The sequence below is a fragment of the Corythoichthys intestinalis genome, chromosome 14 (assembly GCF_030265065.1).
Source record: "Corythoichthys intestinalis isolate RoL2023-P3 chromosome 14, ASM3026506v1, whole genome shotgun sequence".
Taxonomy (NCBI): Eukaryota; Metazoa; Chordata; class Actinopteri; order Syngnathiformes; family Syngnathidae; genus Corythoichthys; species Corythoichthys intestinalis.
In genome coordinates, this window is record NC_080408.1 from 31,880,638 (window position 1) to 31,894,365 (window position 13,728).

Here is a 13,728-nt window from a genome sequence, read left to right on the forward strand (position 1 = left end):
CGGCGATAGACGTCCAATCATTTTCAACCAGGAAGACCTGGCCTTGAGATGACATTTCGGCTTAAAATCACCAATACTGAGCAACTTGACCTCTTTCCATTCAATGCCATTTCCATTTTCATGAGCAATGGTTACTGTGATCCTTCTCATCATATGATGCGTGCCAAAAAATACGCAAATGCAAATGCGCAATAGTCTCGCCTCAAAATAGCTTAGTTTGAAGTGGGGCGGACAAAATTGACGTCAGTGGCAGCCAATGCAGGAGTGGACAACATCCCTATTTTTCTGCACTTTTGATTTCAATAGAAAATAAATTTAATCTGGTCACATTTTTTATTTTGGGTTCATAAATTGGAATAAAATGGTCTCAAAAAGCTTAGAAAGTCGTTGTCTTCTTTGCTATCAGCTGCTATCAGCATGATCACTTCTTTATCAAAATAACGAGACCAACGCATTCATGCGCCCTTTCCAGGCAGAAAGCATTCGATAGCTGGCAGGCTGTTATTTACATGTACCGAACTCGTCCTTACTGCTCTGTTGGGCCACATTTCAAGTGTTGTGTCCAGAGCAAAGGCCAAAATGCTCTAGGGTAACTGTGAGTCCCACTTATTTACCAAAGGTCTAATTATTTACCCAGCCAGACGCAGATAAGGACACCTCTGCTTGCAACACATGACATAACAGCTGGAAGAAAACATATCAAGAGTGTGTTAAATTGCACCAATAAAATCTTACTTTTCGCAATTAGTTGATTCAAAATACAGCAATGATTTTCAACTTGCCTTTGCTCAGTGAGTTTTCTTTGCCTGACATGAAAAGAGAAGTGAATTTAAACCTAACTAACAGGTTTGAATCTGGATAATATTTATAAAAAGTTTTTATTGTTTGTGTTTTAAGGCGGACGTGGACGTATAACTGAAGAGTTGTTTTGAAAGCGCTGATAATCAGTGTGCACGCATGTAGAAATGTGGGTGTGCGTGTGTTTGTGGGCTTTACATCTGCTGATTGGCTGAGCAGAGAGGAGCCTCCTCTTCACCAAAGCCAATGTCACTCAAGTAAGCGATGGACCAGATCAGATAGAAAAAAAAGTCAACACATGGCTAATCTGAACCAGTTCCAAGCTGTTTGTGAAAAGCCGTGCTTTACATTTCCGAGTGGCTCAAAATCTAAAACCGGCCTGGCTACATTAAAGAATATTAAAGACCTAATTTGAACAAAAACTGGCCTGTGTGTGTTAATGAGTATCACCGTTAAATGAGAAAACCCATTCTACGTAGAACTTATTGACTCTGTTTATAATACTTAACCATTGTTGTGATGGTTTACACATACTTTGGGCTACAAAGGTCTTTGGATACCACTAACTGTAATGTTTTACACTGCTGGCCAAAAGTATTGGCACCCCTGCAATTCTGTCAGATAATGCTCAATTTCGCCCAGAAAATGATTGCAATTACAAATGCTTTGGTAGTAATATCTACATTTATTTTTATTGCAATGAAAAAACACAAAAGAGAATGAAAAAAAAATCATGATCATTATACACAAAACTCCAAAAATGTGCCGGACAAAAGTATTGGCACGCTTTGAAAAATCATGTGATGCTTCTCTAATTTGTGTAATTAACATGACCTGTTACTTACCTGTGGCACACATAACAGGTGGTGACAATAACTAAATCACACTTGCAGCCAGTTAAAATGGATTAAAGTTGAGTCAACCTCTGCCCTGTGTCCTTGTGTGTATCACATTGAGCATGGGGAAAAGAAAGAAGACCAAAGAACTGTCTGAAGACTTGAGAAGCAAAATTGTGAGGAAGCATGGGCAATCTCAAGGCTACAAGTCCATCCCCAAAGACCTGAATGTTCCTGTGTCTACCGTGCGCAGTGTCATCCATAAGTGTAAAGCCAATGGCACTGTGGCTAAACTCCCTAGATGTTGACAAAAAAGAAAAATTGACAAGAGATTTCAAAGATGGTGGATAATTCATTCTTTATGAATATAATTAACATGAATAATACTTTTCAAATTAAATTAATTAACCAAAATAAACCATACCAACATATTCTAATTTATTGAAACACTTGTACTCTTGTACATTTCAATCATTGACATGAACCGAGGTTGCATATATCGCAACAATATTGTTGTTTTGATTATATTTTAGCAGCAGAGCTTTTAAACTAACATAACACACGCACACATACTTTATGTACAGTATATGCTGTATACACATCAAGCGTAAAAATTAGGGTTGTTCCGATCATGTTTTTTTGCTCACGATCCGATCCCGATCGTTTTTGTTTGAATATCTGCCGATCCCGATATTTCCCGATCCGATTGCTTTTTTTTGCTCCCGATTCAATTCCAATCATTCCCGATAATTTTTCCCAATCATATACATTTTGGCAATGCATTAAGAAAAAAATGAATAAAACTCGGACGAATATATACATTCAACATACAGTACATAAGTACTGTATTTGTTTATTATGACAATAAATCCTCAAGATGGCATTTACATTATTAACATTCTTTCTGTGAGAGGGATCCACGGATAGAAAGACTTGTGACTTTGTATATTGTGACTAAATATTGCCATCTAGTGTATTTGTTGAGCTTTCAGTAAATGATACTGTAGTCATGCACAAATGCATGATGGGAAGTGGAACCATGACTGTGTGTATTGCTACCAATTGATATATCTTCTCTGCGTTGGGAAATAACATAGGGTGTTAATAAAAAGATCAATTGCTACCTTGCTTCCCCACATTGCTTCCCATGATATTTCTAATCGTAAGGAGAGGGATTGTAAGGTTTTAGCCAATTAAAAAAAGGCTCCAAAGGCTGCCAAAATTGACTCTACTCATTTTACGCTGCCTTTTATCTCTCTATATAGGGAAAACGGCGCCATTACAGATTGAGCACGACAATGCGTGAGTGGGTCATGCAGCGCATGCATTAATTGCGTTAAATATTTTAACATGATACTTTTTTTTGTTTTTTAAATTACTTACCTCCGTTATTAGGATAAATTTGATAACCCTACCTTAAGCCTAAACTAAAGACTCTGGAAGAGTGAAACATATTATGTCTATAACGTTAAATACAATTAGAAAACGATTTACTTAAATATATTATATACATATATATATTATAAAAAGGCATGTCGATATTTTTTTGCCGATATTTTTTTTTTTTTTTTTTTTTTGCTCTAGTAAAAATGAATTTTACAGTAGGCCTATACATAATTTCACATAAATTAGAGTATAAGATGTTGGTTTTTGTCATGTTTTGTATGTTTGTAAGAAAATACAAGTGATTTTTTTCACAAAATAAGGTTAACTAATGGTGATTTAATATGTTTACACTCTGAGGTGCAATAAATACCGATGTAATACCGGTCTTAGATCCAATGACGCACACTGCCCCGTGCCCAATAGGTCAAAGACCTGTTTTCTTTCATACCTTCGGTCAAAACGCACACGGTTGTCAGTGCTCAGCTTCAGTCTCAGCCTGGTGTTCGAAGGCGGCGCACAAGACAGCTAGTCATGATGCAGCGGACTTTGTTCAGCCGGAGGAGTGGGCTCCTGGCCCGGCAGGCGGCCGCCGTGGCCCTCGAAGGCCCCCCCGCGCAGTGTCTGGACCGCCGCGCCGCGTCGTCCGTCACCATCCCCCCACCAGCATGCATGCTGCGGCCCCTGGAGGCGCCTCTGCGCTACCTGTTCGGACCCGGACCCTCCAACGTCCCCCCGCGCGTGCTCGCTGTCGGGGCCAAGCCAATAATTGGTCACCTGCACCCAGAAATGTATGAGGTAAGTCACTTGTTGTTTGGTACTTTTTTAGTTTAGAAAGAGCAGGTTCTTTTTGCATTTAAATTTGCCTATATATACTAAACTCTCATGCTCTAACAGTACAGTAAACAACAGTACAAGAGGCAAGTTTTCATCAAAAACCTGTAATATGTTTCATTCCCAGAATTAATTTTAAGCCACTTCAATATTATGCACATTTTGAACATTAACTTTGCTTATATATTGGAGGAAAATTGTGAAGAAAATTAAATTAAATTGAATTCTACTACATTAAAGCACAAAAATGCTGACCTAAATGCTGAATGCAACAGAACTGTGTCGAACAAACTTTCCCTACTTTAAAAATGTACAACTTTAACATTGTGTAATTTGAAAACGTTCACATAATTGCAAATTGTATAGTGCATTAAAGAGCAAAAAAGTACTGTATTGGATCGAATAATTCAATTACAATGCATTGCAATGAACCATTAAATGTTGTGTTATAAATTTTAAAGAAACATTACTTAAACATGCAATGAAAATGCATTGTTCTGTACTTAAAAATAAAATACAAAGGAACATTAGTTTTAATAGGGTGCAAAAAAATAAATGTATATATATTGTTCTGTTTTTTTTTTTAGTTTAACAATGTTGGACTATGGCTTGATTCTAGGATATTTAATTATAAATTGTTAAATGAAAGTCAATAGGACAACAACAACAAAAATGTGACTTGACTAATAAAAATAAATATAGGCAAGTAGTTAGAATACGTTGTCTATTGATTTTGTGTGGGTGTTCTATTTTTGCATGAAAAAGTGCCCAATGTCTAATTGGCCCAGGAAAATGATTGCTGAATATCAAAGAACTTTTTCATGTCATTATACTGTTTCTAATTTAGACTTGCAGTTTAAAATTGTAAAAATAAATAAATAAATAAATAAATAAATAAATAAATAAATAAATAAAACATTTGAGATTAATAATATTTTGTGAAATTAAATTATCGTATTTAATCAAAATTTCTGAGAAAGTCTTAAATATGTTTTTCCCCTCTGTTGTTGCTGGTGAAATTGACACTTTACCAAAAAAAAAGCAAAAAATAAAAACAATAGTGGCTTACTGCCTTGGTAAGCATGCTCAATGACTACTGAACTACTTAATGTAATTGTGAGTAAAAAAACAAAAAAAAAAAAAAAAAGATAAGAAAAAAAACAGTAAAAACTGAAATGAAATGAAAATTTGTTTAAAATCAAAGAAAATGTTCAATGTTTTGCATTAATGTTCGAGTGTGCATGTGTTCATTTCACATGTTTATGTTTTTGTCTTAGATTATGAACGATATCAAGAAGGGGATCCAGTACGCCTTTCAGACAGAGAACAACATGACAATATCCATGAGTGGCTCGGGCCACGCTGCGATGGAGTGCGCGGTCTTCAACACGGTGGAGCCTGGGGAGAGTGTCCTGGTAGCCATCAATGGAATCTGGGGGGAACGTGTTGCTGAAATTGCAGAGAGAATGGGTACGTGTTTTGATGCAGACAAATATGGATGTGATGCTCAGTGTTTGGCTTACGCACTCATTTGCGTTTTTACTTCATAGGTGCTAATGTACATAAACTTGTGAAAACACCTGGGAATTACTTCAGCAATCAAGAGATTGAAAAGGTATGAAAAATCCATGCGATGGGGGAAAATTCACATACAGTAGATCATAGGTTTAACTTATGTGGCAGGGGGAGCAAAACATGTTGATGACCCCAAAAGGCAGTGTCAGCAATAATATTAACTTACACGATAAATGCTCACAGCATCAAAACTGTGTGTGGGGGGGGGGTTTGAGCGCGTGCGTTGTTATCTTACCTAGTACCTAGTGGAGAAGAATGTGGTACGGCCCGGTAGTGGCTTTGTTGTACAATTAACGTCTTTAGTGGGGCAAATTGAAAACTCTCCTCACCATTTTCGCGGTGCTCTCCAGCGTTTCATGGTCCACATCTTCAATCCTTGGTTCTTGCTCAGTAGTTATTGTCACTTTTGAAAGCTTAGGTTTGAAAAAATTATGTATATCCATCTTGCGTCTTCTGTTCTCAGGTGGTTTTGGCTCAGCAAAGCAAATGACCGTCTAAGGTGCTAGTCACATGATCTGTTCGAAAAATAATTTTGACCCATTATAAATGTTTTTTGTTGATTTCACAAATTTTTGTTGTTTGTTTTATTGCTTTACAAATTTTATAGACAACATTTTACCGGCAGAGTCTTAATTTTAAACTGAGACGTAGGAAAGTCAAATAAGTGCAATTACACTTTTTGGCCACTGGGGAGTATGCCCCCCCCCGGGCCCCCTTTAATCTCTGCGTATGCAGTAGATAGATGTTATGAAAAAAAGCAGAGAAAAGAGCACACACTAGGAGGTGGCTGCTAACGACTACAACACATACTCCACGAATACTAGAATACTAAACGGAACCATTGCCTGGTTTTACATAAAAGGCCTAAATTTACCCAACAGCGAGCCTGAGCAAATATAAAAAAATGTGAATTACAGAAATAGTGCATTGCTGCCATTTACTGGTGACTTTGTCCCACTAACTTGGCTTCAAATGTGAAACTCGCAGTACGGCAGCATCAGACATTACCGCACCCCTCACCTTAAAACAGCATTCAAGACAGAAAAAAATATTTTTGGACGTGAACTTTCAGATTCTAAAAGACATAAATCGATCTCTGCCACAGAATCTGTTAAGCAGGAAATAAAAACAAAAAAAAACAAAAGATAAACAGCTTTTGCCACATTATAGTCTTTAATTCAATGCACATTGTGCTGCTCCTTCCAGTGTATGGATCGACTAAACACATTTTAAGTCGTTGTATTACCATATACTTCTCTTTAAGTGTGACAGTAACCTTAAGAAATAAACATCTTAAATCCCTTTTTTGGGAAAAAAATGCTCAATATTTCAAGCTTAAATAGAGCTCTTATCTTTAATTTTTGCTCACAAAAAATGACCTGAGAGAAAAAAATTGAAAGTGGAGTCGCTCATATCTCAACCACTATATTGTACAAAAAAATAAATAAATAAAATTATTGAACGAGATGCAACGCATGTTTGCAGGCGGTGGAGAAACACAAGCCGGTTCTGTTCTTTCTCACACATGGAGAGTCATCTGCCGGGCTGTGTCACCCAATCGACGGCATCGGAGACATCTGCAGAAAGTGCGCCTACAAGTGCAGCTGTACATTCAGCAACTCTGCTTCTTACTTTATCCGTGTTATCGTTTTAGACATGGCTGTCTCTTCCTGGTGGATACTGTTGCATCACTGGGGGCTGCACCCATTTTTATGGATCAGCAAAGTAAGATAAATATTAACAAAAGAAGAGAAACAGTGCCAAAATGCGTTCTTGTTTTTCATAAAAATCTCTCTCCTTGTTATGTTGGCAGACATTGACATCCTGTACACGGGTTCTCAGAAGGCGTTGAACGCACCACCTGGCACGGCTCCCATCTCTTTTAATGACAGAGCATGGTAAAAAAAAAAAACATATGCCAAATATACTGTACATTATTTATTATATGAATAAATTTTTGTCTGTTTTCAATGCTGCACAGCCACAAGATGTTTAACAGGAAAACGAAACCAGTCTCGTACCTCTTCGACATGACACACTTGTCCAACTACTGGGGCTGTGACGGCAAACCAGCCAGAATGTAAGACCACCACAGAGTCATACCAGTCTATTCATTGATTTAACAGGCAAATGCAGATCCACTAGCTGAACTGAAATACATTTTCAAATGAAACATAAAGGCATTACTATGTTTTTTTTAAAGGTACCACCATACTGGACCAGTATCGGGTTTCTTCGCCTTGAGAGAGAGTTTGGCCATTCTGGCTGAAAGGGTAAAATATTTTTGTAATTGACGTGTGATATACAGTACGCTCATGTATAATACGTACCCCCAAAATCGCAGTTTTGCAGCCAAATTTCCTCGTATAACACATAACCCAAAATTGTTTCATGCCCAAATATTGAAGTATTTGGTAATGATACATTGATTGTCTTGAAACCCAAACTCAGTTTGAAACCCTAAACCTGGCAAATTTGGGTTATGTCAAAAGAACAGTACAAAGTCATAAACCATCATTGTAATTATAGATGAAAATCATTGCAACCCCCAAATCTGGCTCGAAATATGTTTTTTTTAGCCTATAACTTCTTTTTAAATACTAAATGGATTCCTAAATCTTTGTTTTAACACAAAACTTGACATTAACACAAATGAGAAACCCAACTCTATCCCACAAACACCAAGCCAGTCTTATAATTCAAATTTTAAAAGTGATCACCAGTATTAAAAACTAAACCTGACTACGAACTATAGATTTGAAATCATGACTGTATCAATATTGAATTTTAAATTGAGCTTTAATTAAAGATGCCGATCGATCGGGTCCGATCACGTCATTTTCAAAGTATAGGAATCAGCAAAAAAATATCGGACATGCCTTTTTTTAATATATATATATATATATATAAATATATATATTTTCTAATTAAATCGTTTTCTAATTACATTTAACGTTACAGACAAAATGTCGTACACTAATCCAGAGTCTTTAGTTTTGGCTTAAAGTAGGGCTATCAAATTTATCGCGTTAAAGGCGTTAATTAATTTTTTAAAATTAATCACGTTAAAATATTTAACGCAATTAACGCATGCGCTGCACGACCCATTCACGCATTGTCGCGTTAAATCTATAATGGCGTTGTTTTACCTCTAGATAGAGCTAAAAGGCAGTGTTAAATGAGTAGAGTGAATTTTGGCAGTCTTTGGAGCCAATTTTTAAATGGCTAAAGCCTTACAATCCCTCTCTCAACAATTAGAAATATCGTGGGAAGCAATGTGGGGAAGAACGGTAGTAGTTGATCTTTTTCTTAACACCCTATGTTATTTCCCAACGCAGAGAAGATGTATCAATTGGTGCCATTGCACTTCCCATCATGCATTTGGGCAGAACAGTTAAATGGCTACGGTATCATTTACTGAAAGCTCAACAAATACACTAGATGGCAATATTTAGTCACAATAAACAAAGTCACATTCATCCTTTAAGAATTACAAGTCTTTCTATCCGTGGATCCCTCTCCACGGATTAAAGAATGTTAATAATGTAAATGCCATCTTGAGGATTTATTGTCATAACAAACAAATACAGTACTTATGTACTGTATGTTGAATGTATATATTCGTCCGAGTTTTATTCATTTTTTTCTTAATGCATTGCCAAAATGTATGTGATCGGGAAAAATTATCGGGAATGATTGGAATTAAATCGGGAGCAAAAAAAAAGCAATCGGATCGGGCAATATCAGGATCGGCAGATACGCAAACTAAAACGATCGGGATCGGATCGGGAGCAAAAAAACATGATCGGAACAACCCTAGTTTTAATCTCTAATTAGATACCCAATTAAAGCAACACTAGGTAGCTTTTGAATGAATGAATGAATTTATTGTCATTGTCATCATCACGATGGCAGACAAAGGAAAACGGGAAAAAGCAAATGCTTATCGATACCCGTCCCCCTTTCAACCTTTATTAAATATTTTCATAACATCTGTGATAATCTGTCGACTGACAATTAGTGTAATGAAACCTCACTTTCGCGCGAATTCTGCAAAGGTGGCAGAGCAACAAAAGAGAGAAAACCTTTTGTCTGAGGAGGGTAAAAAAGTGCTTCTGTCACTCGCTGGCACTCACTTACTATTCATCCTTCACCAGAGGTGTGTAGTAACGCGTTACATGAACTCCGTTATATTTAGTTGAGTAACTATTTGAGAAAAAAGTAGTTCTAAGATTAGTTTTACTAAGCTATACTTTTTACTTTTACTTGAGTAGATTTGTGAAGAAAAACGCTACTCTTACTCCCCTAGTTTGGGCTACAAAAGAGTTGTTATATTTTTCCTATTTTTTTTTTATTATTAGATTGTTTTTTTTTGTTTGTTTGTTTGTTTTTTTTGCTAGCGATGCTAATAGTAGAGACATGCCTGATGTATTACCGGGGTAGCTCTACCGATTTCACCAATGAAACGTCGCAACAAAATTCACATGACTCCATTATAACAATCAGACACATGCTTGTCATTCTATCTTCACGGCAGCCTGTTCAATAATGTGGTGTCTTTAAAGCACCGTAAAAAATGAAGTATTTGATATAGAGCGCTGCCCTCATTATGACTCGAAAGTGCAGATTTTAACCTCTCTCCCAGTTTTTATTTGGCACCGACTGACCACCTTTTAATTTCAAAATAGTAATTATGAAGGAACGCTTCACTATTCAAACCAGGAACTATCGCTCCACCAGAGGGCAGTTATGCTCTTTGGACCAATAATGCTTCATTTATTTATTGTATTTCTTTGACTTATTGTGGTTATGTAATGGGTTATTGTATAGTATAACTGTAACAATAGTCCATATACAGTGGGGCAAATAAGTATTTAGTCAACCACCAATTGTGCATGTTCTCCTACTTGAAAAGATTATAGAGGCCTGTAATTGTCAACATGGGTAAACCTCAACCATGAGAGACAGAACGTGGGAATAAAAAAACAGAAAATCACATTGCTTGATTTTTAAAGAATTTATTTCCAAATTAGAGTGGAAAATAAGTATTTGGCCACCTACAAGCAAGCAAGATTTCTGGCTGTCAAAGAGGTCTAACTTCTTCTAATGAGGTCTAATGAGGCTCCACTTGTTACCTGTATTAATGGCACCTGTTTTAACTCATTATCGGTATAAAAGACACCATCCACACCCTCAGTCAGTCACACTCCAAACTCCACTATGGCCAAGACCACAGAGCTGTCGAAGGACACCAGAGACAAAATTGTAGACCCGCACCAGGCTGGGAAGACTGAATCTGCAATAGGTAAAACGCTTGGTGTAAAGAAATTAACTGTTGGAGCAATTATTAGAAAATGGAAGACATACAAGACCACTGATAATATCCCTCGATCTGGGGCTCCATGCAAGATCTCACCCAGTGGTGTCAAAATCATAACAAGAACGGTGAGCAAAAATCCCACAACCACACGGGGGGACCTAGTGAATGACCTACAGAGAGCTGGGACCACAGTAACAAAGGTTACTATCAGTAACACAATGCGCCGCCAGGGACTCAAATCCTGCACTGCCAGACGTGTCCCCCTGCTGAAGAAAGTACACGTCCAGGCCCGTCTGCGGTTTGCTAGAGAGCATTTGGATGATCCAGAAGAGGACTGGGAGAATGTGTTATGGTCAGATGAAACCAAAATAGAACTTTTTGGTAGAAACACAGGTTCTCGTGTTTGGAGGAGAAAGAATACCAAATTGCATCCGAAGAACACCATACCCACTGTGAAGCATGGGGGTGGAAACATCATGCTTTGGGGCTGTTTTTCTGCAAAGGGACCAGGACGACTGGTCTGTGTAAACGAAAGAATGAATGGGGCCATGTATCGAGAGATTTTAAGTGAAAATCTTCTTCCATCAGCAAGGGCATTGAAGATGAGACGAGGCTGGGTCTTTCAGCATGACAATGATCCCAAACACACAGCCAGGGCAACGAAGGATTGGCTTCGTAAGAAGCATTTCAAGGTCCTGGAGTGGCCTAGCCAGTCTCCAGATCTCAACCCCATAGAAAATCTGTAGAGGGAGTTGAAAGCCCGTGTTGCCCAACGACAGCCCCAAAACATCACTGCTCTAGAGGAGATCTGCATGGACGAATGGGCCAAAATACTAGCAACAATGTGTGAAAAGCTTGTGAAGAGTTACAGAAAACGTTTGGCCTCCGTTTTTGCTAACAAAGGGTACATAACAAAGTATTGAGATGAACTTTTGGTATTGACCAAATACTTATTTTTATTGATTGATTATTTTACGACAATTTGTGGGTGTGCGCTGGTCCTCATGGGAAACGCAGTCTTCCTTAAGGCAAAACACTACCGCTTTTGTCCACCGGCGTCGCTAAAATCGGCCAAAACTGAAAAATTACCAAGTGTTTCTTTAAACCAGGCGGATAAATTTTGACCACAAGAAATGGAAATTCATTTGAAATAGTAACTAAATTAAGGTTGACTGGCATCCTGTCATGAATTTTGTTGACCTTCCAGTTATATGGGTATCAACATTTTGTAAAATGCTAAAATGAATAAATATATTGATTGTTCTTTCTCGCACTCTAGGGTCTGGAGGAGTCCTGGAGGAAACACAAAGAGGTTGCAGCCTACCTATATAAAGGACTTGAAGACTTAGGTCTCAAACTCTTCATTTCAGACAAGGGGAGTCAGAGAAAACGAGTTATTGAGATGACAAAGTAGTAGAGTTTTACACTTAATGTGGATTTTATGAAATGCCATGCAGGATTTGCGGCTTCCGTCCGTTACCACCATCGCCATCCCTGAGGGCTACGACTGGAGGGAGTTACTGGTGTATATCATGAAGAATCACCAGATGGAGATGACCGGGGGCCTGGGCCCATCCATAGGCATGGTGAGTAACTCCTGATGGCATGTTGTGAATTTGGTACCTGAACAAAACCAGCAGACAGTGGAAGTTTTAGGGTTGGGGACACAGGAGCACTGGCCCCACCTCTAATGTCAATGGCCCCTGAAGTGCCCCCGTTCCCATTTTAGCAAGAAGCATGGCAATCGGCGAATCCTTCTTTTCTAAATAAAATGTTGTTTCTAGAGTAGTTAAATATTAATGCTGCTTTTCGTGTTTACATTGGCTTCTCAAAAAAGTAATTAAAATTATTGCTCCATGTATTATATCCTTATTTGCACACAGTATGATTATATACGAATTATTACAAACTTTACTAACAAGCAGTGAGTAATCACTCATGGAACTTTTGTATATAAGAAACACTTTAATGTTCCAACATCATTAATAGTACTGATCTTGTTTGTTTCCGTCAGGTGATGCGAATCGGCCTCATGGGCTACAACTGTGAGACGACTAATGCCGACATGGCACTGAGTGCTTTGGCAGACGCGCTGAAAAACTGTAAAAAGAGCAAGGCTTAAAAAGGAGCACGATGACCACGGACGAAAGGAAAAACATGGATCGATAATGTGTAATCTGTTCATTTGATTGCAAAGGGCTCGCAAAAACATTGACTTTTTGTGTTGAGAAGACATTTTGAAATGAAAGCGGAATAGACACCACATGGTCTATGTGAAATGCACTGGTAGCTGTCAATAAATGTGGATTGTTTTATGAATTCACGGTCTGACTGTGTACTTAACTCAAACAAATGGTCATCAGTTTCATCATACTTTTTACTCAAGCTTCCCTTAAACCTCTTATCTCCTGCACTCTTACGTTGTCTTCCGTTATCATAATGGCAAGCGACAGTACCTCAACCAATGAGATGAGTGGGATTTCGTATTCTCATTGTTGCGTCAGCTTATTGGTCAAAAAGCAGGAGAGGCAGGCGAATGACTTTCCCTGCATTTTCTTGTAAAGCACCAGTGGTGGAATGTAACAAAATAAAAGTACTTTGTTATTGTACTTAAGTACATTTTTGTGTATCTGTACTTGAGTACAAATATGTAAGTGGTACATTTTACTTTTACTTCACTACATTTTAAAGCAGGTATTTGTACTTTTTACCCGACTACTTTTGAAATTGTCGCCTGCATTACATGTTACTTTTGTTCGTTTTCTTTTTTTCTCATGGTGAATTGATTGTTTCGTTTTCATGCCCCCGGCGCAATTGGTAAACCCTGTGCAACTATACCGCAACTGAACACTAGAGGCAGCAATTCCAGTACAAGCAAGATTAGGCAGGTGAAGAAGATAGTGACCAATACAAACCACCACACTCTTGTACAGTAGGTGGCGGTAAGCACCTGATAGTTGCTTGAAATCCGCCATTAAACTA

The 13,728-nt window shown here is 37.9% G+C and overlaps 1 protein-coding gene across 1 annotated transcript; it reads left to right on the forward strand.

The window, feature by feature from the left end:
* The first annotated feature begins 3,469 nt into the window (after positions 1–3,469).
* agxtb (alanine--glyoxylate and serine--pyruvate aminotransferase b) lies at positions 3,470–13,065 on the forward strand. Its single transcript, XM_057858058.1, has 11 exons — positions 3,470–3,815; positions 5,129–5,321; positions 5,402–5,466; positions 6,912–7,012; positions 7,081–7,151; positions 7,240–7,324; positions 7,408–7,506; positions 7,630–7,699; positions 12,026–12,119; positions 12,202–12,332; positions 12,761–13,065. The coding sequence occupies exons 1-11, from the start codon at positions 3,552–3,554 to the stop codon at positions 12,866–12,868; spliced, it is 1,281 nt and encodes a 426-aa protein (XP_057714041.1). The 5' UTR covers positions 3,470–3,551; the 3' UTR covers positions 12,869–13,065.
* Positions 13,066–13,728: the final 663 nt, after the last annotated feature.

What these genes read in the sequence shown, in the direction of transcription:
- agxtb (XM_057858058.1), top strand. Translation starts at nt 3,552, where the DNA reads ATGATGCAGCGGACTTTGTTCAGCCGGAGGAGTGGGCTCCTGGCCCGG. An exon ending in GCAATCAAGAGATTGAAAAG is followed by an intron (nt 5,467 to 6,911) that starts GTATGAAAAATC and finishes GCATGTTTGCAG; the next exon opens with GCGGTGGAGAAACACAAGCC. An exon ending in ATCGGAGACATCTGCAGAAA is followed by an intron (nt 7,013 to 7,080) that starts GTGCGCCTACAA and finishes TTATCGTTTTAG; the next exon opens with ACATGGCTGTCTCTTCCTGG.